At 35.8% G+C, this 24129-nt stretch overlaps 1 protein-coding gene across 1 annotated transcript in view; it reads left to right on the top strand.

Annotated features, from left to right (window-relative positions):
* The window catches only part of LOC137394107 (uncharacterized), a 56687-nt gene that overhangs the window by 12551 nt on the left and 20007 nt on the right, over positions 1-24129 (top strand). Inside the window, exons 6-14 of the mRNA XM_068080825.1 lie at positions 81-282; positions 700-898; positions 1002-1089; positions 2744-2856; positions 4988-5114; positions 7320-7489; positions 10947-11020; positions 13421-13556; positions 23490-23580. Coding sequence (XP_067936926.1) covers positions 81-282; positions 700-898; positions 1002-1089; positions 2744-2856; positions 4988-5114; positions 7320-7489; positions 10947-11020; positions 13421-13556; positions 23490-23580 — 1200 coding nt within the window. The remainder of the gene's footprint in view (positions 1-80; positions 283-699; positions 899-1001; positions 1090-2743; positions 2857-4987; positions 5115-7319; positions 7490-10946; positions 11021-13420; positions 13557-23489; positions 23581-24129) is intronic.

Genomic DNA, 24129 nt, shown 5'->3' with positions numbered 1-24129 from the left:
CGGATAAAAACAAACATCAGCTTATCTTGATATATTTTTCCCATTTTGCTGATTGATCTGTAAAGAGTTTCTCTATGTAGGTCAGAAGGGTCAAAGGTCTTCAAAGCGTCGGTCTGGCTATACCATTTCTGCAACACGGCGCCACAACATGGAATGGCTGAAGCCGCACACCTCCACTTCCACCCAAACCGGAACTAAAGGAAAGGAAAATCAGACAGAATTACAAGAAAAATTGCAATTCAAAAAAAGGGACAAACATGTCATAGCAAATAAGTGTGGAAGGTACCAGGATATATCAGTTTTTTTTAGTAAATGTTTTTTTAAATATATTTTATTTAGGCAAGTTCTAAAAAAGTGCGAGCCCTTTTCATACAAAAAGGTCCCCTAGAAATAATGTTGGTTTTCTTTGGAACTCTCATTTTAAATAAAATATATTTTCAAGCTCATTCCCCAAACATTTCCTTTGTATTAGTCGATGTTCCAAATGGTTTGCTTTGACTTTGTTGGTATTTAGATGAATAACTTGTTCTTCAATGGCCTGTCCGTTGTAGCCTAAAGGGTAATTGAATGTGAAATCTCATTTATGGAAGTAGCCTAGGAGGAGCAAACTCCAAAGTTGCACATTGCGTGCTAGCTTTAACTGTAGGTTCCAACTTCTTTCACCAGCCATTTTTGCTAATGATTAGCATTGCATTTCAGCTCTTCCAAATCTGACTACGTAAGGATACCGAGTGTGGACCAGCCCTCCATCTCACCAGAAAGGGAATTATCTTCTCCTTTACTAGATGCAAAGATCTCATCACTTATAGCCACCAAAAGCTCTAATCAGCAAAATAAAGAAAACGATGTTGATGACTTATTGGAGAGAACATTGGAAGGCGAAGATGTGTTAACCCAGGCTTGTTATAAGATTTAATTTTTCTATATGATGTTCTTCATAGATGTACATGTATGTCAAATCTGAAGAAACTACATCTATTAGCCAAAGTGTGCGTTTACAGGTGGGAGTGGAAAGGTGCAAATCTAGATCAGAGAGTCAGCCTGTTGCTGGGCTTTTGGGCCGACTTAGATCAGCCGCCCTCACCAGTGGTCAGTTCTTCATTTCGCTACTGTCTGTCAATATTTGTCTAAATATTTTGCTTTTAGCCATCAATAAAAATTGGAAAGAAAATGAAAACATAAAATATATCATTGAAGTTTTGTTCATTTGTTAGAAACATAATTTTAAATTGTTGACTTTATTTTGTTATTCGCAAAATGTTTATGCTTTTTATTTTATATATTTCAGGTATATTGAGGTGTAGTACTTAGCATTATTGTTGTATCACAGTGATACTAAAAAGGCATTGTTATCTTTGCTGTATTAAAATAATTAATGTTTTTATTTATTTTACATGCAAATTAAAGTCTTAGTAAGAACAAGTGATCAACTGCTCAACACTCCAACAACACTCCAGTTAGATGATTAATTGTCAGAGTGCAAACTTACTTGAATTGTTGATTTGGCAGAGAGAGTGTAGTATTTTGGACAGAGAGGTGGTTTTTCTAGAAATTCAACCCTGAATGGTGGTTCACTGGTCAATAGCCGCTCCCTTTGGTCACCTCTCTCAGATGTTACAAACTATGCGATTGGAAAAAAAATAATTTTCATGTCTTTTAATAAACATGTGCATTTAAATGGTGATGAAGACGGATATTAGTGATAGCAATGAACCGGTTACATATGATAAAAGGAGGCTCTCCAGTTACCCTCCATTCCTGAGTTTATTAGCCTGTTCAATTATGTGCCCTCGGCTCAATGCTAAGAAAGGTAGCGAATGATGAGGATGTCAACCTTGCCCTATATTTCCTTCTATGCAATCAATTATCTTAAGTGCGCTTGGGTAAATTAATGACATTGAAATGGTTTCAAGTGTCATTATATCATAACTGTGTCATTAGATGGCCCGACAAACCGAATGTTTATCGTCCATGCAGGTTTGAGGCAAGGTTCTGGATCAAAGTCAGTTTAGTTTGTTGCAAACCAACGGCGTTGTCTGCGCTGTGTGTTAGAGCAGAGTTAAAGTTTGTTATTACATGGTACATATAATAATAGTATATATAGTTCCTTACCTTTTTCATCTTCTCATTCTATTCAAACTGCAAGACGGCATTGCCTGCTTTTTCCCCACTACATGTGTATACTTTTATTGGGCAGTCTATTTTTTTATAGAAAAATGTTTGACATGCTGCCACTAGAAAAGTATAAAAATAAATAAGAAATACATTGCCTGTGATGTTATAAAGGCAAAACAAGAATTTATATAAGGAATACTTTAAACTACTAAGTATAGGTGTACATGATACATCTTATCTCTTTTGACAAAAGATTTAAATAATTAGCAATACATACAATAGATGGAGTACAATAACTAACCTTAATTGCAGTATATATTTTTATAGACTTTGTACCCGTTAAAAATACATGTTTTTGAGGTTCTATCACTCAAAGCTGTCAAGTTGAGAAATTTCTAAATTGAGTTCAAGATCAAAAATAATGTGTTAGGAGCAGATAAATCTAGCGATTGTCTCTCTGAAGTTTAACAATAAAAGATGTTCATAACGTATGGCGCGACTCGCTTGACCGTGATTTATTTTATCAAATATTTTATGAATATACTTTATTGTTGCTCTGCATGGTGTACGAGAGGTCATTGCTGCTGACCAACCAGATAAGTACTGCGTTATCCTTTCGTTATTGCAGACTTCAGCTTGTTTGACAGCGAGATGGAGAAGGTCTCAACAATTCTCAATGAAATGCTTGAGAGTTCGTCACGCAGTCGTACAAATGTTGATAAGTTACTCCTTCCATTTCAGGTAATGGTGTTATTTACCTTTGTTACCAGTAAGTAATAAATTCTAAAGATAGTTTTGTGTGTGGCGACCGGAGACATAATCACGCAAGCGAGTAAGTGATTGCATAGGTATGTTATATTTTTTTTCAATGCCAGGTTATCAATATAATTGTTAGATTATTACCTTTCATCTTTTTAGTCATAAAATCTGCTCTTGGTTTGGCAAAAAAGCTTTTGGTTCGATACCCATTTTGAAAATGCCAGATTTTTGATATATACCTAATTGCTAACTTTTAAAAAAATTTGCTATAAAATCAGCCCTTGGTTTAGCAAAAAAAGCATTTAGTGCGACAGCATTCACAAAATGCTAACCTGTTTTCTATCAGGACTCTCAAAGCTTTGTGACCGGTGATTTTATTCATAGTGGTTGTAGTCAGGGCAGGCTCAGTTGTTCGGTGTATAGAGTTAATCTACTTATATTATATGTATATTCGGTGTATAGAGTTAATTTGCCTATATTATATGTATATTCGGTGTATAGAATTAATCTACATATATTATATATTGTATGTATATTTGGTGTATATAGTTAATCTAAACGCTGATAATGCTATTAGCTACTTCTACTGCAGCATTTACAAGTGTTGTTTTTCACTTACAAAGGCTTCTACTGGTAAGCATTGAATATAGTAATCATTTGTATAGTTCATCTGGAAGGTTTGTGGGTAGACATCAATTTTGGGTATCAGTAATTTACGGTAATCTGGCATGAATATCTGTGTCATTTTCACCTATTTTAATTAATAGTATCTCTATTTCACTGTCCGTGCAAATATTATTTTGACTAAAAACTCCTTGAATGCTGTAATTACTGTAAGTGTTGTCCTCTCTCAACTCTTTCTTGTCTAATATTTCTCATCAATGACTGCGCAAGAATAAAAATTGACTATATGTATAACGTAAAACTTTTAATTGAACGCCTGTGGCGCTGTATTTTTAACCCTTCTTCTCTAGTGGCGGTCAATTGGAGGCGACGTTTAAATAGAGGTGGCGTTTAAATAGAGGCTGGCATTGTTTTTTTTAAACAGTTTGCCAGAATAAATTTGGCCCTTTTTTGGGCGAAGCGAATTTGCCCTCTTTTTCGAGTGGAGCGATGCTAAACCTTTTGGATGCAATAAATCTGCTAACTTACCTCTAATTTGTCAAAGATCTCTAAATAAAATATGCATTGGGAAACCAAAAGATATCTCTATCTCAATTATTATTAATTGCTTGCCATTAATCCGCGATGATATTATAGCCTGTGTCTTACTTTGCAATTTGTTGAGGCTTTTAATTTTTTAGTTCATTCTAAATTTGAAAGCATTTTTTTATATCTATATTTAATAATTTTTCATAAAAGCTCATTGCATTCATTAATATCTTTGCTAGTTTGCAGCCGAAACTAGCTTTTTATGTGCAATAAAAAAGGAGTTATGAGTGTCGATCCACTGTAAGTTTTGTTAAAATAACTGCCAAGGATGCTATTAAATAATTAATATGCTATGAATCTGCAAATATATAAGTTATTAAATGATACACGATCAAATGCTACAAATATATCTATATATTCATGAACAAGGGACATAAATGAACCATACTTATATTGCATGCAGAAACAAAAATTAACGTTTTAAAACAATATTTGCATCATTTGCTCGGATAGCTGCGTTCTGAATGTTGCTTTCGATGGAATGAACATCTTCTGGTTGTGCAATACCTTTCACCATGTCTTCTGATCTCAATTCCTCTTCTGCACTGCTGAACTAGTTGATATTAGTGTCCCAACAATCTTTTGGCAGAGCAAAACTTTACGCGCTGCATTTGTGCTAGATGCAGCGCGTAAAAGTTTGCTAGCTAAACGTAACCTTTGGCCCAAAATTTGCAAATCGTTTTTATATGCATGTTCTTTGAAAAATAAAGGTCACGTTAAACAAACAACTATTATTAGCCTGAGACAGTTCGCCTGTTTAGCTGAGTTCTCTGTCATGAAAGCATTCGATAGAAATAAATGTAGTATCATTGTTAAGTGTAGCGTCTTTAAATCGGTAAAAGATGTGAAAAACCTGCAGCTGTAACCTTTTGTATTTTTAAGATTTTTATGTTGTTTCTAGAGAGAGGCTAAGGAGTTGAGGCAGGAAGTAATCGAGCTGAAGAGGCAGCTGCCGGAAGATAAAGATGGCCGACCTTTACACAGGCAAGAATCCGACAATTCAATCGCTAGGGATCTCACTGTTAAAGGTCTGTTTATACTAGGGTTTGTCTCTGGCTGACGCTGGAACTCAGACATGATGAGAATGACTGTGTTACATTCTTTTGTGGATCAATCGAAGTCTTTGCCACTCGGTGATCAAGTTATTGAGGTGCAAATAGGCGTTCAGTTCTTTAGCTGCTAGACTATGTGACACTCATATGGCTCATGGGTTGCCGCTTTGTAGATGTGCGCAAACATTACTGCAGCTAAAATTGTGAGAGACATGTTCTAGTATCCTAACATGTTTATAAACTAGTAAATACATGTAGTACAATCATTGTACATGTTTATAAACTAGTAAATACATGTAGTACAATCATTGTACATGTTTATAAACTAGTAAATACATGTAGTACAATCATTGTACATGTTTATAAACTAGTGAATACATGTAGTACAATCATTGTACATGTTTATAAACTAGTAAATACATGTAGTACAATCATTGTACATGTTTATAAACTAGTAAATACATGTAGTACAATCATTGTACATGTTTATAAACTAGTAAATACATGTAGTACAATCATTGTACATGTTTATAAACTAGTAAATACATGTAGTACAATCATTGTACATGTTTATAAACTAGTAAATACATGTAGTACAATCATTGTACATGTTTATAAACTAGTAAATACATGTAGTACAATCATTGTACATGTTTATAAACTAGTAAATACATGTAGTACAATCATTGTACATGTTTATAAACTAGTAAATACATGTAGTACAATCATTGTACAGTTAAGACGGCCTATGTTAACTATTAAAATAATTTTACAGTTTTTTTCAACATTAAAATGTTGCCTGATATATTATATTTGTTAGAGCTTACATGTAATTCGGGTTAAGAACAATAATAACAATTATTGTGTTATAAAACTTTTTGTTTTTTACTCTCAGTATCTTGGCTATAAAGGTAATAATAGTCGCTTAGGAAGATAGTTGATGAATTTGATAAGATCAACTGAGAATAACTATACAAAGGTACCTCCAGGATACTTGAGCTTCTTTCCTTTTTCTCATAAGAACAATTTAATCTAAAATGAATGACCGACGTTTTCAAACTTGCATTTATTTTATGAGTTTTTTAAGTTCTGGTTAGCAGCTCCTTTCTAACCACATTTCTAACTTTCACCAATATTAAATTCCAATTCCGCATTGGTCTTAAACATATTTTACCAAGTTCCTTCTCAGCTTAGAGAAGAAAAGAAATTCTATTGAATTTATGATGAGTGCAAGTTGTTAATATTTTATTACAACCTTCTGTAGATTCGTTCTTTAACCAAACCTCGAATACTGCTCAGAACCATGGAGTGGTTAACCATTTCTTCTCTGATTACATGTATGTGTGACTAGTACCTTGGCAGTCTAGTGTGTCGTAAGAGATCGTCAGATGGCCTGATGAAGCGCAGAGATTAAGTATATGCGCAATAGTTCTGGGTTGCTATCAGGTGATCGGCCGGTGCAGGTATTAGACCGACCGTTCATCTCTCAAATAGAAGGGCGTCAGTTCGAACCCTGTATGAAGCAATCTTTACCCAAAACTTAAACACTGGCTTCAAACGGACTGACATGGCACTTATTATAGTAAAGATCAACAGTGAAAATCTAGTAGCATAGTAAATTATTAGTTGAATAAACATTGCGCAAAGTAGCTATTAAAGTCACAATTATGGCACAGGGTGGGCATAGATTCTAAGACATAAGTGTTAATATGTTAACGCTTATGTTAACATGTTAACACGTTAACATAAGTGTTAATATGCACCAAAAATTATTCTGTTCTCATTATACTATAAAAGTGTGTTAAAAAATGGTCAAAAGTTGTTTTTGAACTCACAAGAATTTAGCTGGTTGTCACGCCTAGGTTTTAAATATGTTTGTGAAAAGTGGACTTCAAAGTTTACAGTTTTTGGTTTTATAGAAAGTTCTAAACTGTTTACAACTCTCGTTTGAGGTGTGTGTAATGTTAGTAATACACAGGGATATAGACAGTTCCCTTTTGAGGTGTGTGTAATGTTAGTAATACACAGGGATATAGACTGTTCTTGTCTGTAATCAGTTATTATAAGCTCTACAGTCTCATTCAACACTCTTGCTTGCAATCTAGTTATCAGATTCGCAGCGAGTTATTCAGAAATACCATTCTTAGAGATATCTTGAACAGGTTTGTGGTTTATTATCAGTGGTTGCTGCTGAAACGCGTAACACCCAGCTGTCCAACCAGTTGACAGATCTTGCCGCTGATCTAGCTAATGAAAGGAGTAAGGTACTTCAGTTGACTCAAAATAAATATGCCACAGCGAGTGGAGACAATCAACACTTGCGATTGGATCTCGACCCGCCCTCTCAACAGGTTGAATTGTTTAACCCTTTGTTATCTCTTTAGTGATGTCATGATTGTTTATCTTTTCCAATTAGGATTTTCCTAGCTTAGTTCCTTTGCATCACAAACAAATGGAGACTGATTGGGTGGTTGATACTCACTATGTTACCATTGTGCGGGTAATGCGGATTTGGAGTTGTGTGCACGTTGAATTACCACATAAGTGTCTCAATGGACATTCACGTGTTGCGGATAAACGCGGGCGCTTTGTTACAATAGACAAAAATGTATATGCCAGAGATCGTAACGGCGCATTCCGAACTGTTAACTCTGACACAGCTTTTGTATGACAGCTACGGCTATTCATCAATGCATAGAAAAAGAGGTTTGGGAGTCATTTGAAAAAGGCCGATCTTTTGACACGCCATTTACCAAATGACAAATATCACCGCGTGACATTCTTGCGAGATCAATTTTCCAAAAGATAAGTAATATTTAGTCACGAGTAGTTGCTAAAGGACAAACTTCTTATATGTGAGTCACCTAGTATCTACAAGATGCTTATATGTGAGTCACCTAGTATCTACAAGATGCTTATATGTGAGTCACCTAGTATCTACAAGATGCTTATATGTGAGTCACCTAGTATCTACAAGATGCTTATACGTGAGTCACCTAGTATCTACAAGATGCTTATACGTGAGTCACCTAGTATCTACAAGATGCTTATACGTGAGTCACCTAGTATCTACAAGATGCTTATACGTGAGTCACCTAGTATCTACAAGATGCTTATATGTGAGTCACCTAGTATCTACAAGATGCTTATATGTGAGTCACCTAGTATCTACAAGATGCTTATATGTGAGTCACCTAATATCTACAAGATGCTTATATGTGAGTCACCTAGTATCTACAAAATGCTTATATGTGAGTCACCTAGTATCTACAAGATGCTTGTACGTGAGTCTTCTAGTATCTACAAGATGCTTATACGTGAGTCACCTAGTATCTACAAGATGCTTATATGTGAGTCACCTAGTATCTACAAGATGCTTATATGTGAGTCACATAGTATCTACAAGATGCTTATATGTGAGTCACCTAGTATCTACAAGGTGCTTATATGTGAGTCACCTAGTATCTACAAGATGCTTATATGTGAGTCACCTAGTATCTACAAGATGCTTATATGTGAGTCACCTAGTATCTACAAGATGCTTGTACGTGAGTCTTCTAGTATCTACAAGATGCTTATACGTGAGTCACCTAGTATCTACAAGATGCTTATATGTGAGTCACCTAGTATCTACAAGATGCTTATATGTGAGTCACATAGTATCTACAAGATGCTTATATGTGAGTCACCTAGTATCTACAAGGTGCTTATATGTGAGTCACCTAGTATCTACAAGATGCTTATATGTGAGTCACCTAGTATCTACAAGATGCTTATATGTGAGTCACCTAGTATCTACAAGATGCTTATATGTGAGTCACCTAGTATCTACAAGATGCTTATATGTGAGTCACCTAGTATCTACAAGGTGCTTATACGTGAGTCACCTAGTATCTACAAGATGCTTATATGTGAGTCACCTAGTATCTACAAGGTGCTTATACGTGAGTCACCTAGTATCTACAAGATGCTTATACGTGAGTCACCTAGTATCTACAAGATGCTTATATGTGAGTCACCTAGTATCTACAAGATGCTTATATGTGAGTCACCTAGTATCTACAAGATGCTTATATGTGAGTCACCTAGTATCTACAAAATGCTTATATGTGAGTCACCTAGTATCTACAAGATGCTTATATGTGAGTCACCTAGTATCTACAAGATGCTTATATGTGAGTCACCTAGTATCTACAAGGTGCTTATATGTGAGTCACCTAGTATCTACAAGATGCTTATATGTGAGTCACCTAGTATCTACAAGATGCTTATATGTGAGTCACCTAGTATCTACAAGATGCTTATATGTGAGTCACCTAGTATCTACAAGATGCTTATACGTGAGTCACCTAGTATCTACAAGGTGCTTATACGTGAGTCACCTAGTATCTACAAGATGCTTATACGTGAGTCACCTAGTATCTACAAGATGCTTATATGTGAGTCACCTAGTATCTACAAGATGCTTATATGTGAGTCACCTAGTATCTACAAGATGCTTATATGTGAGTCACCTAGTATCTACAAGATGCTTATATGTGAGTCACCTAGTATCTACAAGGTGCTTATACGTGAGTCACCTAGTATCTACAAGATGCTTATAAGTGAGTCACCTAGTATCTACAAGATGCTTATATGTGAGTCACCTAGTATCTACAAGATGCTTATATGTGAGTCACCTAGTATCTACAAGATGCTTATATGTGAGTCACCTAGTGTCTACAAGATGCTTATACGTGAGTCACCTAGTATCTACAAGATGCTTATACGTGAGTCACCTAGTATCTACAAGGTGCTTATACGTGAGTCACCTAGTATCTACAAGATGCTTATATGTGAGTCACCTAGTATCTACAAGATGCTTATATGTGAGTCACCTAGTATCTACAGGATGCTTATATGTGAGTCACCTAGTATCTACAAGATGCTTATATGTGAGTCACCTAGTATCTACAAGATGCTTATATGTGAGTCACCTAGTATCTACAGGATGCTTATATGTGAGTCACCTAGTATCTACAAGATGCTTATATGTGAGTCACCTAGTATCTACAAGATGAAAGTGAGTGTTTAGTCGTCAGTTTATCATTGAACGGCAGAAATGATGAGCTTTTTTATCCATCATTTTGTTTTATGTAATGATTGCTGATTCTTAACTAGTCAGTGTCTGCCATTATGGTGACTAATAGTGTCTCGTGTCACAAGAGGGAAGTTTTAACTGATCATTTCGCATCTTTCTTGAAAACTCTTCTGAGGTGGCAGCCACGCAAGAGAGAACAAACATAGTTCATTCGCTGGTTTCATGTTGCAACTCAAATTATTGGGGCGATTTAACCAGCCCTATATGGATTTCTAGCAAAAAATAGACTAATTATTTTTAATGCAATAACTCATGTTCTTAACAATAATACAGATATATCTTGAAAGCGAAAAGGAGCGTTTTATTTTGTTAACTAAAATATAGCGCATTATTATCATTAGAGAGTTAATATATGTTTTTAGTTTGTTACTATAGCGCCTTGTCACAACGAGGCCATACGTGAATAGATAAATGGTAGGTCCAAATCTCTTCTCATCCGGGAAAGTTTTTCATTTTTCAGCTAAATATCTTTTATGGTTTAGCACTTATTTGTAGCTTTAAATTTCTGCGCTTTTGATGTCCCGTTGTTTCCATTGGATCTTCTAATGCTTTTTCTGATGTTCAGGGCTTTGGTTGTCTGCCGGTTATTAGGTTAGCCTACCTATTAATGGTTAACAGTTTAAAACTGCACCAAATGCATGAATGATAGTGTGTACCTTCTTCTGCAGGGCAGCGAAAAGGAGAATTCTCCCAAGTTGAACTCGAATAATCACCGCCTTGTCGCACTACAGACAACCACTAGGTATGCATGTTTTATAAAATGTGCTTTAGTGTTCACTGCTTACGTTACAATGCTTTGGTAAACAGTGATATCAAGGATTGACAGTCCATGCTAGACACTGATTTCAGTTAAATTGACCCATCCATCGGTGTACAAAAAGGTTTCTACGATTTTGATTTTTGAAAGTTTGGTAGGCTTGTTTTCATGAGATTTGCTGACATCAAACGCTCTCAACAGGAGCTGTTGACTATAAGTAATTTGATATAACCTTGACTCTATCCCATTGTTGACATTCCAGTCTCAGATGATCAATGATACATTTAATTAGAGTGTAGTTTAAATAAGCCCTGGCTGGGTTATTCTGTGGCTGGTATTGCGTTTCTAAATCACGTCTCTTGTGCTAGCTAGATGAGGTGGAGTGTTCCACTCCTTTACTAAAACCTCATAAATTAGTGTTTTATTCATGTCTTATTCGTTCTTGTGGGATTGTTAATTAAGTTACTTTCCAATCTGCTATAACAGTTACTCATGAAACATATTTCATTATTGGGTAATATAGAATTCGATGCTGAATAATTGCTGTCAGCGATCTGTGATGATCGTTGAAGTTTTGTGTGAGTATCTGATGTTTTCTATAAAAAAAATTCTTTGCTAATGCTAGGTGGAGGGGAGCAAAATTGGTCAGATTTCATTGCTATACATATTCAACAGGTCAGATTTCATTGCTATACATATTCAACAGGTCAGATTTCATTGCTATACATATTCAACAGGTCAGATTTTATTGCTATGCATATTCAACAGGTCAGATTTCATTGTTATACATATTCAACAGGTCAGATTTCATTGCTATACATATTCAACAGGTCAGATTTCATTGCTATACATATTCAACAGGTCAGATTTCATTGCTATACATATTCAACAGGTCAGATTTCATTGCTATACATATTCAACAGGTCAGATTTCATTGCTATACATATTGCTATACATATTGCTATACATATTACTATACATATTGCTATACATATTGCTATACATATTACTATACATATTGCTATGCATATTGCTATACATATTGCTATACATATTGCTATACATATTGCTATACATATTGCTATACATATTACTATGCATATTGCTATACATATTGCTATACATATTGCTATACATATTGCTATACATATTGCTATACATATTACTATACATATTGCTATACATATTGCTATACATATTGCTATACATATTACTATACATATTGCTATACATATTGCTATACATATTACTATACATATTGCTATGCATATTGCTATACATATTGCTATACATATTGCTATACATATTGCTATACATATTGCTATACATATTACTATACATATTGCTATACATATTACTATACATATTACTATACATATTGCTATACATATTGCTATACATATTGCTATACATATTGCTATACATATTACTATACATATTGCTATGCATATTGCTATACATATTGCTATACATATTGCTATACATATTGCTATACATATTACTATACATATTGCTATACATATTGCTATACATATTGCTATACATATTGCTATACATATTGCTATACATATTGCTATACATATTCAACAGAAAAAAATCGAGTCTTGATGTAAAGCTCTAGTAGTAAAACCTTAACTAAACGTCAAAATCTAAGAAATATTTTTATTATAAGATTACCTAGTTTGGGGTATAAAAATTGGTTCTTTTATACGATTAGACATTTTTAACGCACAAAAGTGCACAAATTCAAGCACTAAGTTAGTTCTAATGTGAATGAAAAATGTGTGTCTCGCCAGAGACCTGGCATCAACGATACTGGAACCAAAAGATTTGTTTAACCTTGCCAGTTATCTCAGCACTAAAGTTACCCATGGTTGTACAGTTTGTTAACGTGTCACGAATACAGTGTTTATGAGGCCCAGAAGCTACAGTTTTACATTCTGAAATATGAGAACGGTAGTAGTTTGCTATTTTCTGTTTGTTAATCCCAGTTCAATCACTTTTAGGTACTAAGTTTTCTAACTCTGGTAGCCAACCCTCAAATTAGTTTTAGCAACATTAGTAACTTGGTTCATCTTTCTCACGCCTATTAATATGAAGAGCATTTTGGAAAATATTCTGTTGTCAAAACGCACCTTTAGAAGGCTATTGTTTGTACCATACAGCGGTGAGTATATATCGTAGCATGTGTTTCTAAAGACTGGGTTTGTCATGATACTCTTTTGTCAGCTGATTCCTCTACAGTTCTTCATCTTACAATCTGACAGTATAGCAGCTATCATGCTTATTACATGCTGACTGCATTGGAGTTGTCTATCAAATGCATCATTGAGGAGACAACTTTTAATGTTTGTTACTAGCATAACACTACTTGCTGATATTCAGGCTGTTGCATACAAGGCTAAGTGATGTCGCATCGCGATGTGATACAAAGACTTCACGCGAGCTGAATTCAATATTGGAGTTGTGCGCCCGTGGACTTATTCAGAGCATGGATAGTGATGACATAGCCCATGTACAAGTATGTATGTCTTTGTTTTTTGTTCCTCGTAGTTTTAGAGTTATGATCATAGTTAGCTTGACTTAAAAACTCAAATTTAAATAAAACAGCATTTGGAATATACTGAAAGATAGCAGACAGAAGGACAACTGAGAAGTGTCAGCTGTAAGAGACAGGTGGCCACAGGTGGCTACAGGTGGTGAAGATAAAATCATTTTATTGCGTCCTCTAGTTGTTCTCATACTTCTAAACTTTTCAGAGAGAATTGCATGTAGGTTGGAATTGTTTGCTCAACAGCTCATCCTGAGTATGTACATATATGAAATATAAATTGGGTCAGAAATACGGATTTGTGTGTGTACAGCGCTCGCTTCTGTTCAGCTTTGCGAGAATTGGTTAAGCTGTGCGCATGTTTTCCGCTTTCAATCCATAGTTCAATGATGGCTCAGTATTCACAGGCGCCTGCTATTATTCAACTAATGCTCGGCTGTTTTGAGATTATCTAAGGACTTCTTAAGATGCTCACTCAGCATGACACTTTTCAGCTCAGTCACTGGCCTTTTCTTTATTTCGTTTGCTGGATAAGAATAGTATTCACTATCTTAGCTAAGTCACACTCACCTTGTCACACTCACTAAGTCACACTCACTAAGTCACACTCACTAAGTCACACTCACTAAGTCACACTCATCGAGTCACAGTCATCGAGTCACAGTCATCGAGTCACAGTCACTAAGTCACACTCACTAAGTTACACTCACTAAGTCACACTCATCGAGTCACAGTCATCGAGTCACAGTCATCGAGTCACAGTAATCGAGTCACAGTCATTTTGACTGTCAACTATAATCTTTCAGTTTATTAAAACGGAATAGGTCTTGTGTGATGGCTAAATCGATCTCACAACAGACTGACAGTGTGAAAATATTGGTATTTACAATACTCTCCGAAGTATAGGTCTAATTCACAGGCATTAGTTTTTGCGCATGTGCATCTATATTGTCTAGGGGTATCTTCCTTACTGGCAGCACCTAGTGAGTCCTGTCAGCACAGCTAGCGGCAGTGGGTAGCATTTCTTTAGACTGCTATGACTGGCTCTTATCATAATAAATCATAAAGCTAATAAGGTGAGGCATAACAGAGCAGGTTTGTAGCAAGAAGAGCGCTATTTATAATACACTTTGTTACACAAAGTACTCGAGTGTGTGCTCTGAGCATGTCTCATGGAAGAAAAATTCTTTGTATCATCTTTTGCATTCATTACAACAAAATTCATTCATTGCATTTTGTTGTAATTAATGCATTTTCTTGTAATGAATGCCTTTTTTTGTAATGCATTCATTAAAACAACAATGGTCAAGATTAAAGACTGGATTTCTAGTTACAAAGAAATTAGTAACAATACCGATACTACTTCATCGCATTAGATGACAGGGTAAGGCAACCCCTCCGTGTTGTCTAAACTTTGAGCAAGATTAGTTCTCTGTCAAACATATGAAATATTCCAGAATGGCTCACACCTTGTGAGATTTTACTAGCTTGTGGCTCATCTTTGAGATCTAGCCCGTACTTCTTTTTAAATGTTTAACGTAACAACGGCAGTAGAATAGAGTGATAGTTATGGCTAGACGAACAGATCTTTCAAGGGAGGGCAGGATGCGCACCCAGATTAATACCGTTGTATATCATGCGGCATTAGCTGAACAATTTGAAAACTTAATCTTTCAAAAAAACCATCTCGTATTTGCTACACTCGGTGTTTCTTAGTTTCGGTGTCATATTTAACAAATATGACACGTTCACAAGTTTAAATTGTTGAGTCATTGAGATTTAAAGTTATGAGTACATCTTTCAAATGCCCTTCATGTATTAGACATAACTGACACGAGATTAGCATAATCATTTGTGTTAATCTGGCTCTAAGTGGTGCTTTAGTCTTTGCTAAGCTGCTTAAAATTTTGTGACATGGACTGGCTAGGTCGGGTGATGTCGAGCCCTTTCAGTGGTTTGGCATCAGGAAGTCGTCTGCCAGCAAGCAGCCTGGCATCAATATGGGGTGTGAACCGAGAAACTTATGGTCACAGCCAACATAAATTATGCTGTCAAGCATTTGATTGGTATTAGATAGCTGACTGGAGAAGCGAGACATTGCGTTAGTATTTGATGGTTATAATTGTGTTGGGGTATTCGCTGACTCTTTGAATCGCTGACAGTACGGCAGCTGCTTCCTTACTTTGTTTAAGTTCTTCCAGTCGCTGCTGCCATCTGTTTTCCTGCTGCCATCTGTTTCGCTGCTGCCATCTGTCTCTTTGCATACATGTCATTTGAGTAGCAGGAAAATGTTTGCTCGCTCATTGTTTGTGTACTTCAAATGATTCTATTACAGTTGTAAGATGATTGAATCTTTAATCTTTCTGTTCTAAAATCTTGTGCCAAAAGCCATTCCTTTAAAGTGTCTATCAAATTTTGCAGAAGTTAATTAATTATACTGAGATTTACATGTTTCTTCAAAGTTAGATGTTTATTTATAAATATTATATTTATTATTATTGTTTATCTTACAACTGAAGATGGTGTGTATTTTATTTATGCAACTTGGATGACATGCTCTTCAAAATCAAATTTCTTGTCAGAGAAGCATCTTTCGCCAGTTACGTATTGCTATAAAAAGCATATAAATGTAGTTGTACAAGATACAAGAAAGCTACACTACATGATATGTAGTCATACGAGGGACCAACTAGTTACACAAGATGATATGTAGCTGCCATAAAACCTCTATTTGAATGCCGTGGTGCTCTATTTTTCAACGCTTCCCTTGTAATGGCGTTTTATTAAAAGTGGTGTTCAAATAGAGGGTGGCGTTGTATTTTGCAAATAGCTCGTCAAAATTTTGGAAGATAAATTTAAACCTTTTGCAGGCAAAGCAAATGTCACCTAAATTTTTCACTGCTCTTCAAATGGAGAAACATTAATACTTTTGGGCACGATAAATCTGCTATAATTTACCTCCAACTTGTCGTAGATCTTTAAATAAATATGAATTGGGAAGCCAAAAAATATCTATCAGTTGATATCTATTGCTTGCAATTAACCTACGATGATCTTATAATCTGCATTGCAGTTTGTTGGAGCTTTCAATTTTTATTTCATTCTAAATTTGAAGGAGTATTTTTTATAACTACATGTATATTTAATAAGGTTGCATTGTTCATTGCACTCATTAATATTTTTGATACTTGCAGCCAAAACGGGTGTTTTATGTGCATTATTAGAGGAGTTTTGAGTGTTGATCCAATGTAAGCCGAGTTTAGATAACCGCTATGCTATCAAATAGTATGCTATAAGTCTGCAAATTAATAACTGATATTATAATAAGCTATTCAATTCTACACACTCACGAGTGAGTGACATAAACAAGTCATAATTACAATACATGCAGGAACAAAAATTAACATTTTTGTATCAAAATACAGTCAAACATGGATAACTCGCCCACGGATAGCTCGAACACACGGTTAATTCGAACGGTTTCTTTGGTCCGTTCCCACGTAATGATAAATTGCTATAGATAACTCGAACTCGACACCGTTAACTCGAACTGATTTTTGCCCAACGGCTACCAAAACGGTTGTTATCGCTTTAGAAAGTCACTTTATTCCAAGCCATATAGGTAAACCTCAACTTTTCGTAATTCATAAGCGTCGTTATTACTACCATCGGCAAAATATTTTTGTCAACGACTTTTCTCAAGGTTTGGTGAAATTTGATTTATACCAAACATCCGCTTAGCGATCGCCCTTCGGAAGCGAGGTAAGATGAGGTAATCTTTGCATAAACCTCAAGAAAAATCGGCAAAATTGATCGTGGGTAAAACGCTCAAAAGAAAAAGATGTCTTTTCTTTTGAGCATTTCAACAACGATCAAGTTTTGCCAATGTCAATCTAAAAAAACGTCTTGGCAATAACATCACCTCAAACAACAAACCAATCTCAAGTGATAGAAAAATCTCTATACTTTTTAATAAAAACGTTTTAAACTTTACATTAGAAGCATTTAATTTGAAACAAGCCATTTGTGCTTTTGATTAATATTATAGTTTGTATATGTACATGTATCTACTAATAAATAAGTAAATACATGGACTTCTGACAGTGCTCTGATAACTTGATCGCTCTGATAATTCGAACACTTTCGCTCGGTCCCGTGAAGTTCGAGTTATCCATGCTTGACTGTACTTACATTGTTTGCTCAGCCAGTTGCGTTCTGGTTGTTGCTTTTGTAAGGAATCATGTCATTTTCTTCTGGCTGTTCAATATCTTCTACAACGTCTGCTGACCTCAACTTTTCTTCTAGACTGCTGAATAGTCGATATTAGCGTCCAAACTAGTTTTTAGCAAAGCAAAACTTTTACGCATTACTGTTTGAAACACTTCGCGAAAATAATGATAAGCCTATAAACGCACGCTTAGCACAAGTTATAGTCCGAAAATAATAGTACAGATTTCCATCATAGGCCTAGTTGTAAACAGTTTTTTTGCATAGGCTAGATCAAGTATATCAAGTAGTATCAAGACCGCATTAAACAAGGAACCATTATTAGCCTGGTACAATTATAAATTATTTTATGGCATTGGTTTTAAAGAAAAAACTGTAAGCTTTGGAGTTAGAAAATGGACTTTGATACAAACAGCAATTACGAAAGAATGAATCGTTATTGATGTAACTGAGTCATTATTAATACTATTTTGTGGATACTTGCATTGATCACTTTCTATTATGGGTTTGTAAAGATCAAAGAATACCAAAGTGGCGATCAATTAGAAGCGGAGTTCAATTAAGTTCAATTAAAGTTTGGTGCTCTATTGTTCAACCCTTTTCTTATAGTGGCGTTCAAATAGAAGTTTAGGTTTTACGGCATATATGGTACCATGGTATGGACTGTAACTAACTACACCAGGGGGTTAATAAATATATTTCCGTCTTTTGCATATAATCATGCTAATTTATCAGGAACTCGTAACCTCTAGAGAACTCAATAGTCTGCACATGTGTATATTAACAGAATCGTGTGCACAGCGTAGTGTAAACCGCTCCCTTGACCCTAATATAAAAGTACGGCCATGTTATTCATCTAATCAACAGTCCAATACTCTTGTCAGAAAGAATGAAGTGAAAGTATACTATCCGCGATTATCATCCAAGTGAGCTGGTAGGCTTCATACAGACGTCCACTTTTGATAAGTTTGGTATTGTCTGTGTGCAGGCATGGTGTCTGCTTAGCAACGTTATCTCTGCTCTCTAGGCGGCCATCCGTTTTATGATCAAGTTTCATCACGATTTGCCTTGTTTGCACTTCTCCATCTCGTTTGCTTGAATGCTTTTCGCGTGCTCTCACATCCCTTAATTACGTGCTCGAGTACCAGTAGTCACTCACAAAGGGAATTGGTTTGTGATTGAGCGGTTTCAGATGGCTTGGATAGGCAATTGACTCAGTCTTCCGAGCTAAAATGGCAGCCTGTTAAGTCATCAGTTTTTGATCATGAGCTCGCTTCATGTTTTGTGGTCGCAGCCGGAGAGGCTGTTTACTTTATCGCTGGAAACAAACATCTGACTTTATGCTTGAAACAATTGAAGCTGTAGAAGCATTGGACATTCAGATCATCCCGAAGAAAACAATTCTTTTTGTAGCGACGTTGCGACCAAAATAAAATTCATAGCTGTGCATTTCCACTCACAGGTATGACATATCGAACGTTTTTCGTATACAAGATGTGCGAGGCACGCTTGTTTATAAGCAAGCTGTGAGGCCTTTATTTCATTTCACGCTTCCCGTTGTTTGTGCATGTCATAAATAGCATTGACGCAAAAGATTGACATCTAAACAAGTCATTGTAAACATAATCTTTATGTAATACCTGCCTAATCGCTCATGGTGAACATTCATAAAGCAATTTGCACGTTTTCAACATAGAAATAGAAGCTAGCGTCTGCAGTTTCCAGGTAAACAGTTGTTACACGTATTTCAAATTTACAGGTTTCATCTCCTTAAAGTAAATTAGTTTATATTTCATTTTAAATATGCTTTATTTAAAATTTGTTGTGAATTGCTGAGTCAGAAGCAGACAATTCTAACCATTAAATAGTAATGTGCACATTTAATATTGTTCCTTAGGTGTCACTATGGAAAAACTTCCTGTAGCAATAAACTATCATTTGTGAATTAAGAGTTTCAGAAGTTTTCCACTCTTGTAACTCAGTCTTTTTGAAAGCCAGAAAATCTGATAAATTGTGAATGTGGTTTGTTGATATGTTAAAGTCTATGTGAAGCTTTGATTTATATTTGTTTTACTATATAATATGTCATAATCTAATTTCGGCTGTTAGTATTACAGTATCTGTTTCTTGTTCTAATGGATATTGGTTACACTCCATGATTGTATTACAAAGATTATATTGCACCGTATAAGGTAGGCAGCCTGGCCGTAAGTGTACAATACGAGTCATAGAATGAGCATAAGTTGAGGACGTTTAAAGCCCGTGTGACAGTGGCAGAGTCTCTACTTTTTGTAAAAATCAAAACTTATTTTGTTGTCGAGCAATTCATAATCATTCAGCGCGTTTACACACAAGCGTTGGGCCTATCGCTGTCATTATAATTATTTATCAGGCTCTCTTGCCAGCCAACTTAAAAACTTTATGCTATTGTCACATCAGTTTGGTTTTTATTTAATCAAATTAAATATTGCAAAAACAGCACATTCAAAATATAGTGTATTTTGCTCGCTGAAAATATGGAAACAACTCAGCTTATGGATTACCTGTGTACAAATACATAGAGCATCGCATAGGCAGCAATGAGAATGCGTCCTCAGCAGCGTGTGAGTGTGCTATTGAGCAGCGTGTGAGTGTGCTATTGTAGACTAAGACAAACAAATCTAAAATGAATTGTAGCATCAATCAAAATTTAAAAATTTTATTTTCTGTAAATTTCTCGTGAATTCTCATGTAATATTTTCTTTTAGTCCACTTTAAACCTCTTGAGCATAATGTATGTTTTCTTTAGATTCACGATACGCTGATTGTGTTCTTAGTAGAGTCCAGACTTGTATTTGTCGGTCTCAGGGTAACAATGGGTATAACAATAAAAACCTCTTTTTACACTTCCTTGTTTTATTAATTTAGTTTGGACGTTTTATTTAGTTTTAAATGATAAATTTGTTTTAATGCTATATGTAGTTACTCGCAATACTTATAAGAATGTTTGCTCTAAGGTAAACATCAGAATAAATTATATATATATACTATATTATAATTTGGTAGTTTAGCTCGTGCTCCAAAAAGAGTTCTACAGTTTCTGGACTGCTGTCTCCTAGGGGTATATGTTTGGTTACTACAATCTATTCACGAGTGGTTATGAAATCTGTTCACATTTTCTTTGAGGTTTCAGAGACTTTTCAGTCAACGTGTGATGGTCCTTAAAAGTTGACTTGCAACAAAATTCACATTACAGTTATTTGGTATCATAAGATTCACCATTTCTTACTCTGTTGTGTTGTAGGTGCAAAATATATGGGAATGTGATTACAAGCTCTTAAAAGCTAAAAATCGAACAGTTAATCGCAGCCACACGAGACCGCCGTAGTTTGGATTTCCTTTCCAAAACGGCTCAAATGGGAAGTAGTTGTTACAGGATGGTTTCTGTTTACACTTTCATGCAACCTTATTCGTCGAAGTATTTTCACAAATATACTTCAAGCATTCAATAAAATCATGTCTATTGGTCTTACGCGTCTATTTTATCATCATTGTAATGCTGTCACTTTTAGCACTGATATCTTATAACTTACCGTAAAAATCCGTTAAACTTTTTAACCTTAGCTCGAAGAAGTACATATCATTGTCTGATAAACATGACGAGCCTGTTGGTCACCTGTGATAATCAAAGAGTGCTGCAAAAATTATTTGCGAAGTATTGGGTCACATGATCAGATCACGACTTGCTGATTAGACCAAGCCGAAACAAAACTGTAAAGTAGCAAGCATCTATATTTGATACGAGGTCTTCGGTAAAACCCGAAGTGTTTGTCATAAACTAGTCCTATGATAAGTTTTATATTGAGCTTTTTATTGGCCTTTCAATTCACGTGAGAACATCTCGTGACAAGGCGATAACCAAACTGTAATGACTACGTCAGAGAAATAAACAGATTCCAATCTACGCGGCTTTTCGTTTTTGAGCTTTTAAGAGCTTGTAATCACATTTTCACATATTTTGCACCTACAACACAACAGAGTAAGACATGGTGAATCTTTTGATACCAAATAACTGTAATGTGAACTTTGTTGCAAGTCAACCTTTAAGCTAGCTGCAATTAGATAGCTAGAAAACTAAAATTCAATTTTAGATAGGAACTGTGGACCGAGGTCTGGTCGGTTGTTTAAAGTAGTTTTGCAACTGAGATAGTAACAATAGTGATAAGACTTGGTTACTTGCCAGGACTTAGAGTGTTGTCAACAATAAGGAAGTACATGTAGTATTGAATATGCTAAGAGATGGATGACTCGTAGGGCTAGAAACTTTCAGCTGCTTCAACATGAACTTACACGTAATTTTAGTAGTGTTTCTCAGAAAGTATCAATATTTTTCTTTCTTTTGAAATTGTTTTGATGTTTGAGATAATCTGACTGCCAGGATGTTTCAAGATTAAAGTCGATAAAACTTGATTGCGATTAAAACGTTCAGAAGAAATTGTGTGTAAAATTACACCACTAGTTGTTACTGTTGCGGTAGTTGATATCGGCTAGTGGGCTCAAGTTGAAGCATTATAAGTCTCTATTCTGTCTGTCTTTTTGTAATTATAGGCGTCATAATCGCACTTTCGATTGATCTGAGCGTTTTAATCTCGATCAAGTTTTATCGATTTTAATCTTGAAACATCTTAACACTCAGATCACCTCAAGCATCCAAAATAATCTCAACTAAATAAAAAAGTTACCGATTCTTTCTGATGAAATCTTCTAATCTTTTGCACAAGTTCATCTTTAAGGATGGTACACGCTGTATCGCAGTATATCGGAGTTATCTTTTCACGGTTGCTTGTAGACTATGTAAACCAGAATCTGATAACTAGACTATGATTAGAGAGTATTACTCATTGTAAAGCTTAATAATTTAATAAGAGAGCTGAGAAGGTATTTTAGTATACAAAAGAAATCAAACAGACGGAATAAAATAACAGTATATTATGCTTTTTACTATGAAGAGGAGCATTAGCTAACACAATAAAAAAACAGCCATAGAACCAAATTCACTACTGCGATAGTTCAAATTATCTCTGAGATGTTGGAAGGTCAAGTTTTTTATTTCATACTTTCATCATGAGAAGATTGATCGCCATCGAGAAAAGAACGCAAATGACATTAATGGGGAAATAAAACAATTCGTCAGTTAGCTTCAGCTTTCTTTCAGGGAATTAGTTTTGCTCCACTACGAGTTTATGGACATAAAACTGTTAAACCATCGAATATTGATTAAAATTTGACCGTATGTCGGTCAACATCTGCGTATGGAAGTTTGTTGCATGAGTCAACAGGCCGTGGTGTGCCATCGTCTGCATGAGTCAACAGGCCGTGGTGTGCCATCGTCTGCATGAGTCAACAGGCCGTGGTGTGCCATCGTCTGCATGAGTCAACAGGCCGTGGTGTGCCATCGTCTGCATGAGTCAACAGGCCGTGGTGTGCCATCGTCTGCATGAGTCAACAGGCCGTGGTGTGCCATCGTCTGCATGAGTCAACAGGCCGTGGTATGCCATCGTCTGCATGAGTCAACAGGCCGTGGTGTGCCATCGTCTGCATGAGTCAACAGGCCGTGGTGTGCTATCGTCTGATGGAAACTTAACGAAAGCTGAATTATTTCTTTTTGAGCTGGTCCTTTGGTTCCTTTTGTTTTAGATGAACAGAAATAATAACAGCAAGTGGGCCAACAAGCCTTCAAACCTTGCCGAAGTTGTCTCCTCCAATCTGTCTAAGACGAGAGCTGCGGGTGAGTTTGCCTTGGATCTAAGCTTTGTTATGTCTTCGCTTGCTGTTTAATGAGTGGGTGAATCGGTACTCTAGTAGGTCAGTCTAAAGAAGCTTCCTTCAAAATAAACTGAAGGTCTGGCATACTCAAACCCTTTTTTTATGTGCCTTTTATTTCCTGTTGAATTGTCACATTTATTTCATGCGCACCTCTCACACCCACTGTATATCACACCTCTCACACCTACTGTATGTCACGCCTCTCACACCCACTGTATGTCACACCTCTCACACCTACTGTATATCACACCTCTCACACCCACTCTATATCACACCTCTCACACCCACTGTATATCACACTTCTCACACTCACTGTATATCACACCTTTCACACCCACTGTATATCACACCTCTCACACCCACTGTATATCACACCTCTCACACTCACTGTATATCACACCTCTCACACCCACTGTATATCACACCTCTCACGCCTACTGTATATTACACCTCTCACACTCACTGCATATCACACCTCTCACACCCACTGTATATCCCACCTCTCACACCC

The sequence above is a fragment of the Watersipora subatra genome, chromosome 4 (assembly GCF_963576615.1).
Source record: "Watersipora subatra chromosome 4, tzWatSuba1.1, whole genome shotgun sequence".
Taxonomy (NCBI): domain Eukaryota; kingdom Metazoa; phylum Bryozoa; class Gymnolaemata; order Cheilostomatida; family Watersiporidae; genus Watersipora; species Watersipora subatra.
This window is presented reverse-complemented; position numbering and strand designations above follow the sequence as displayed.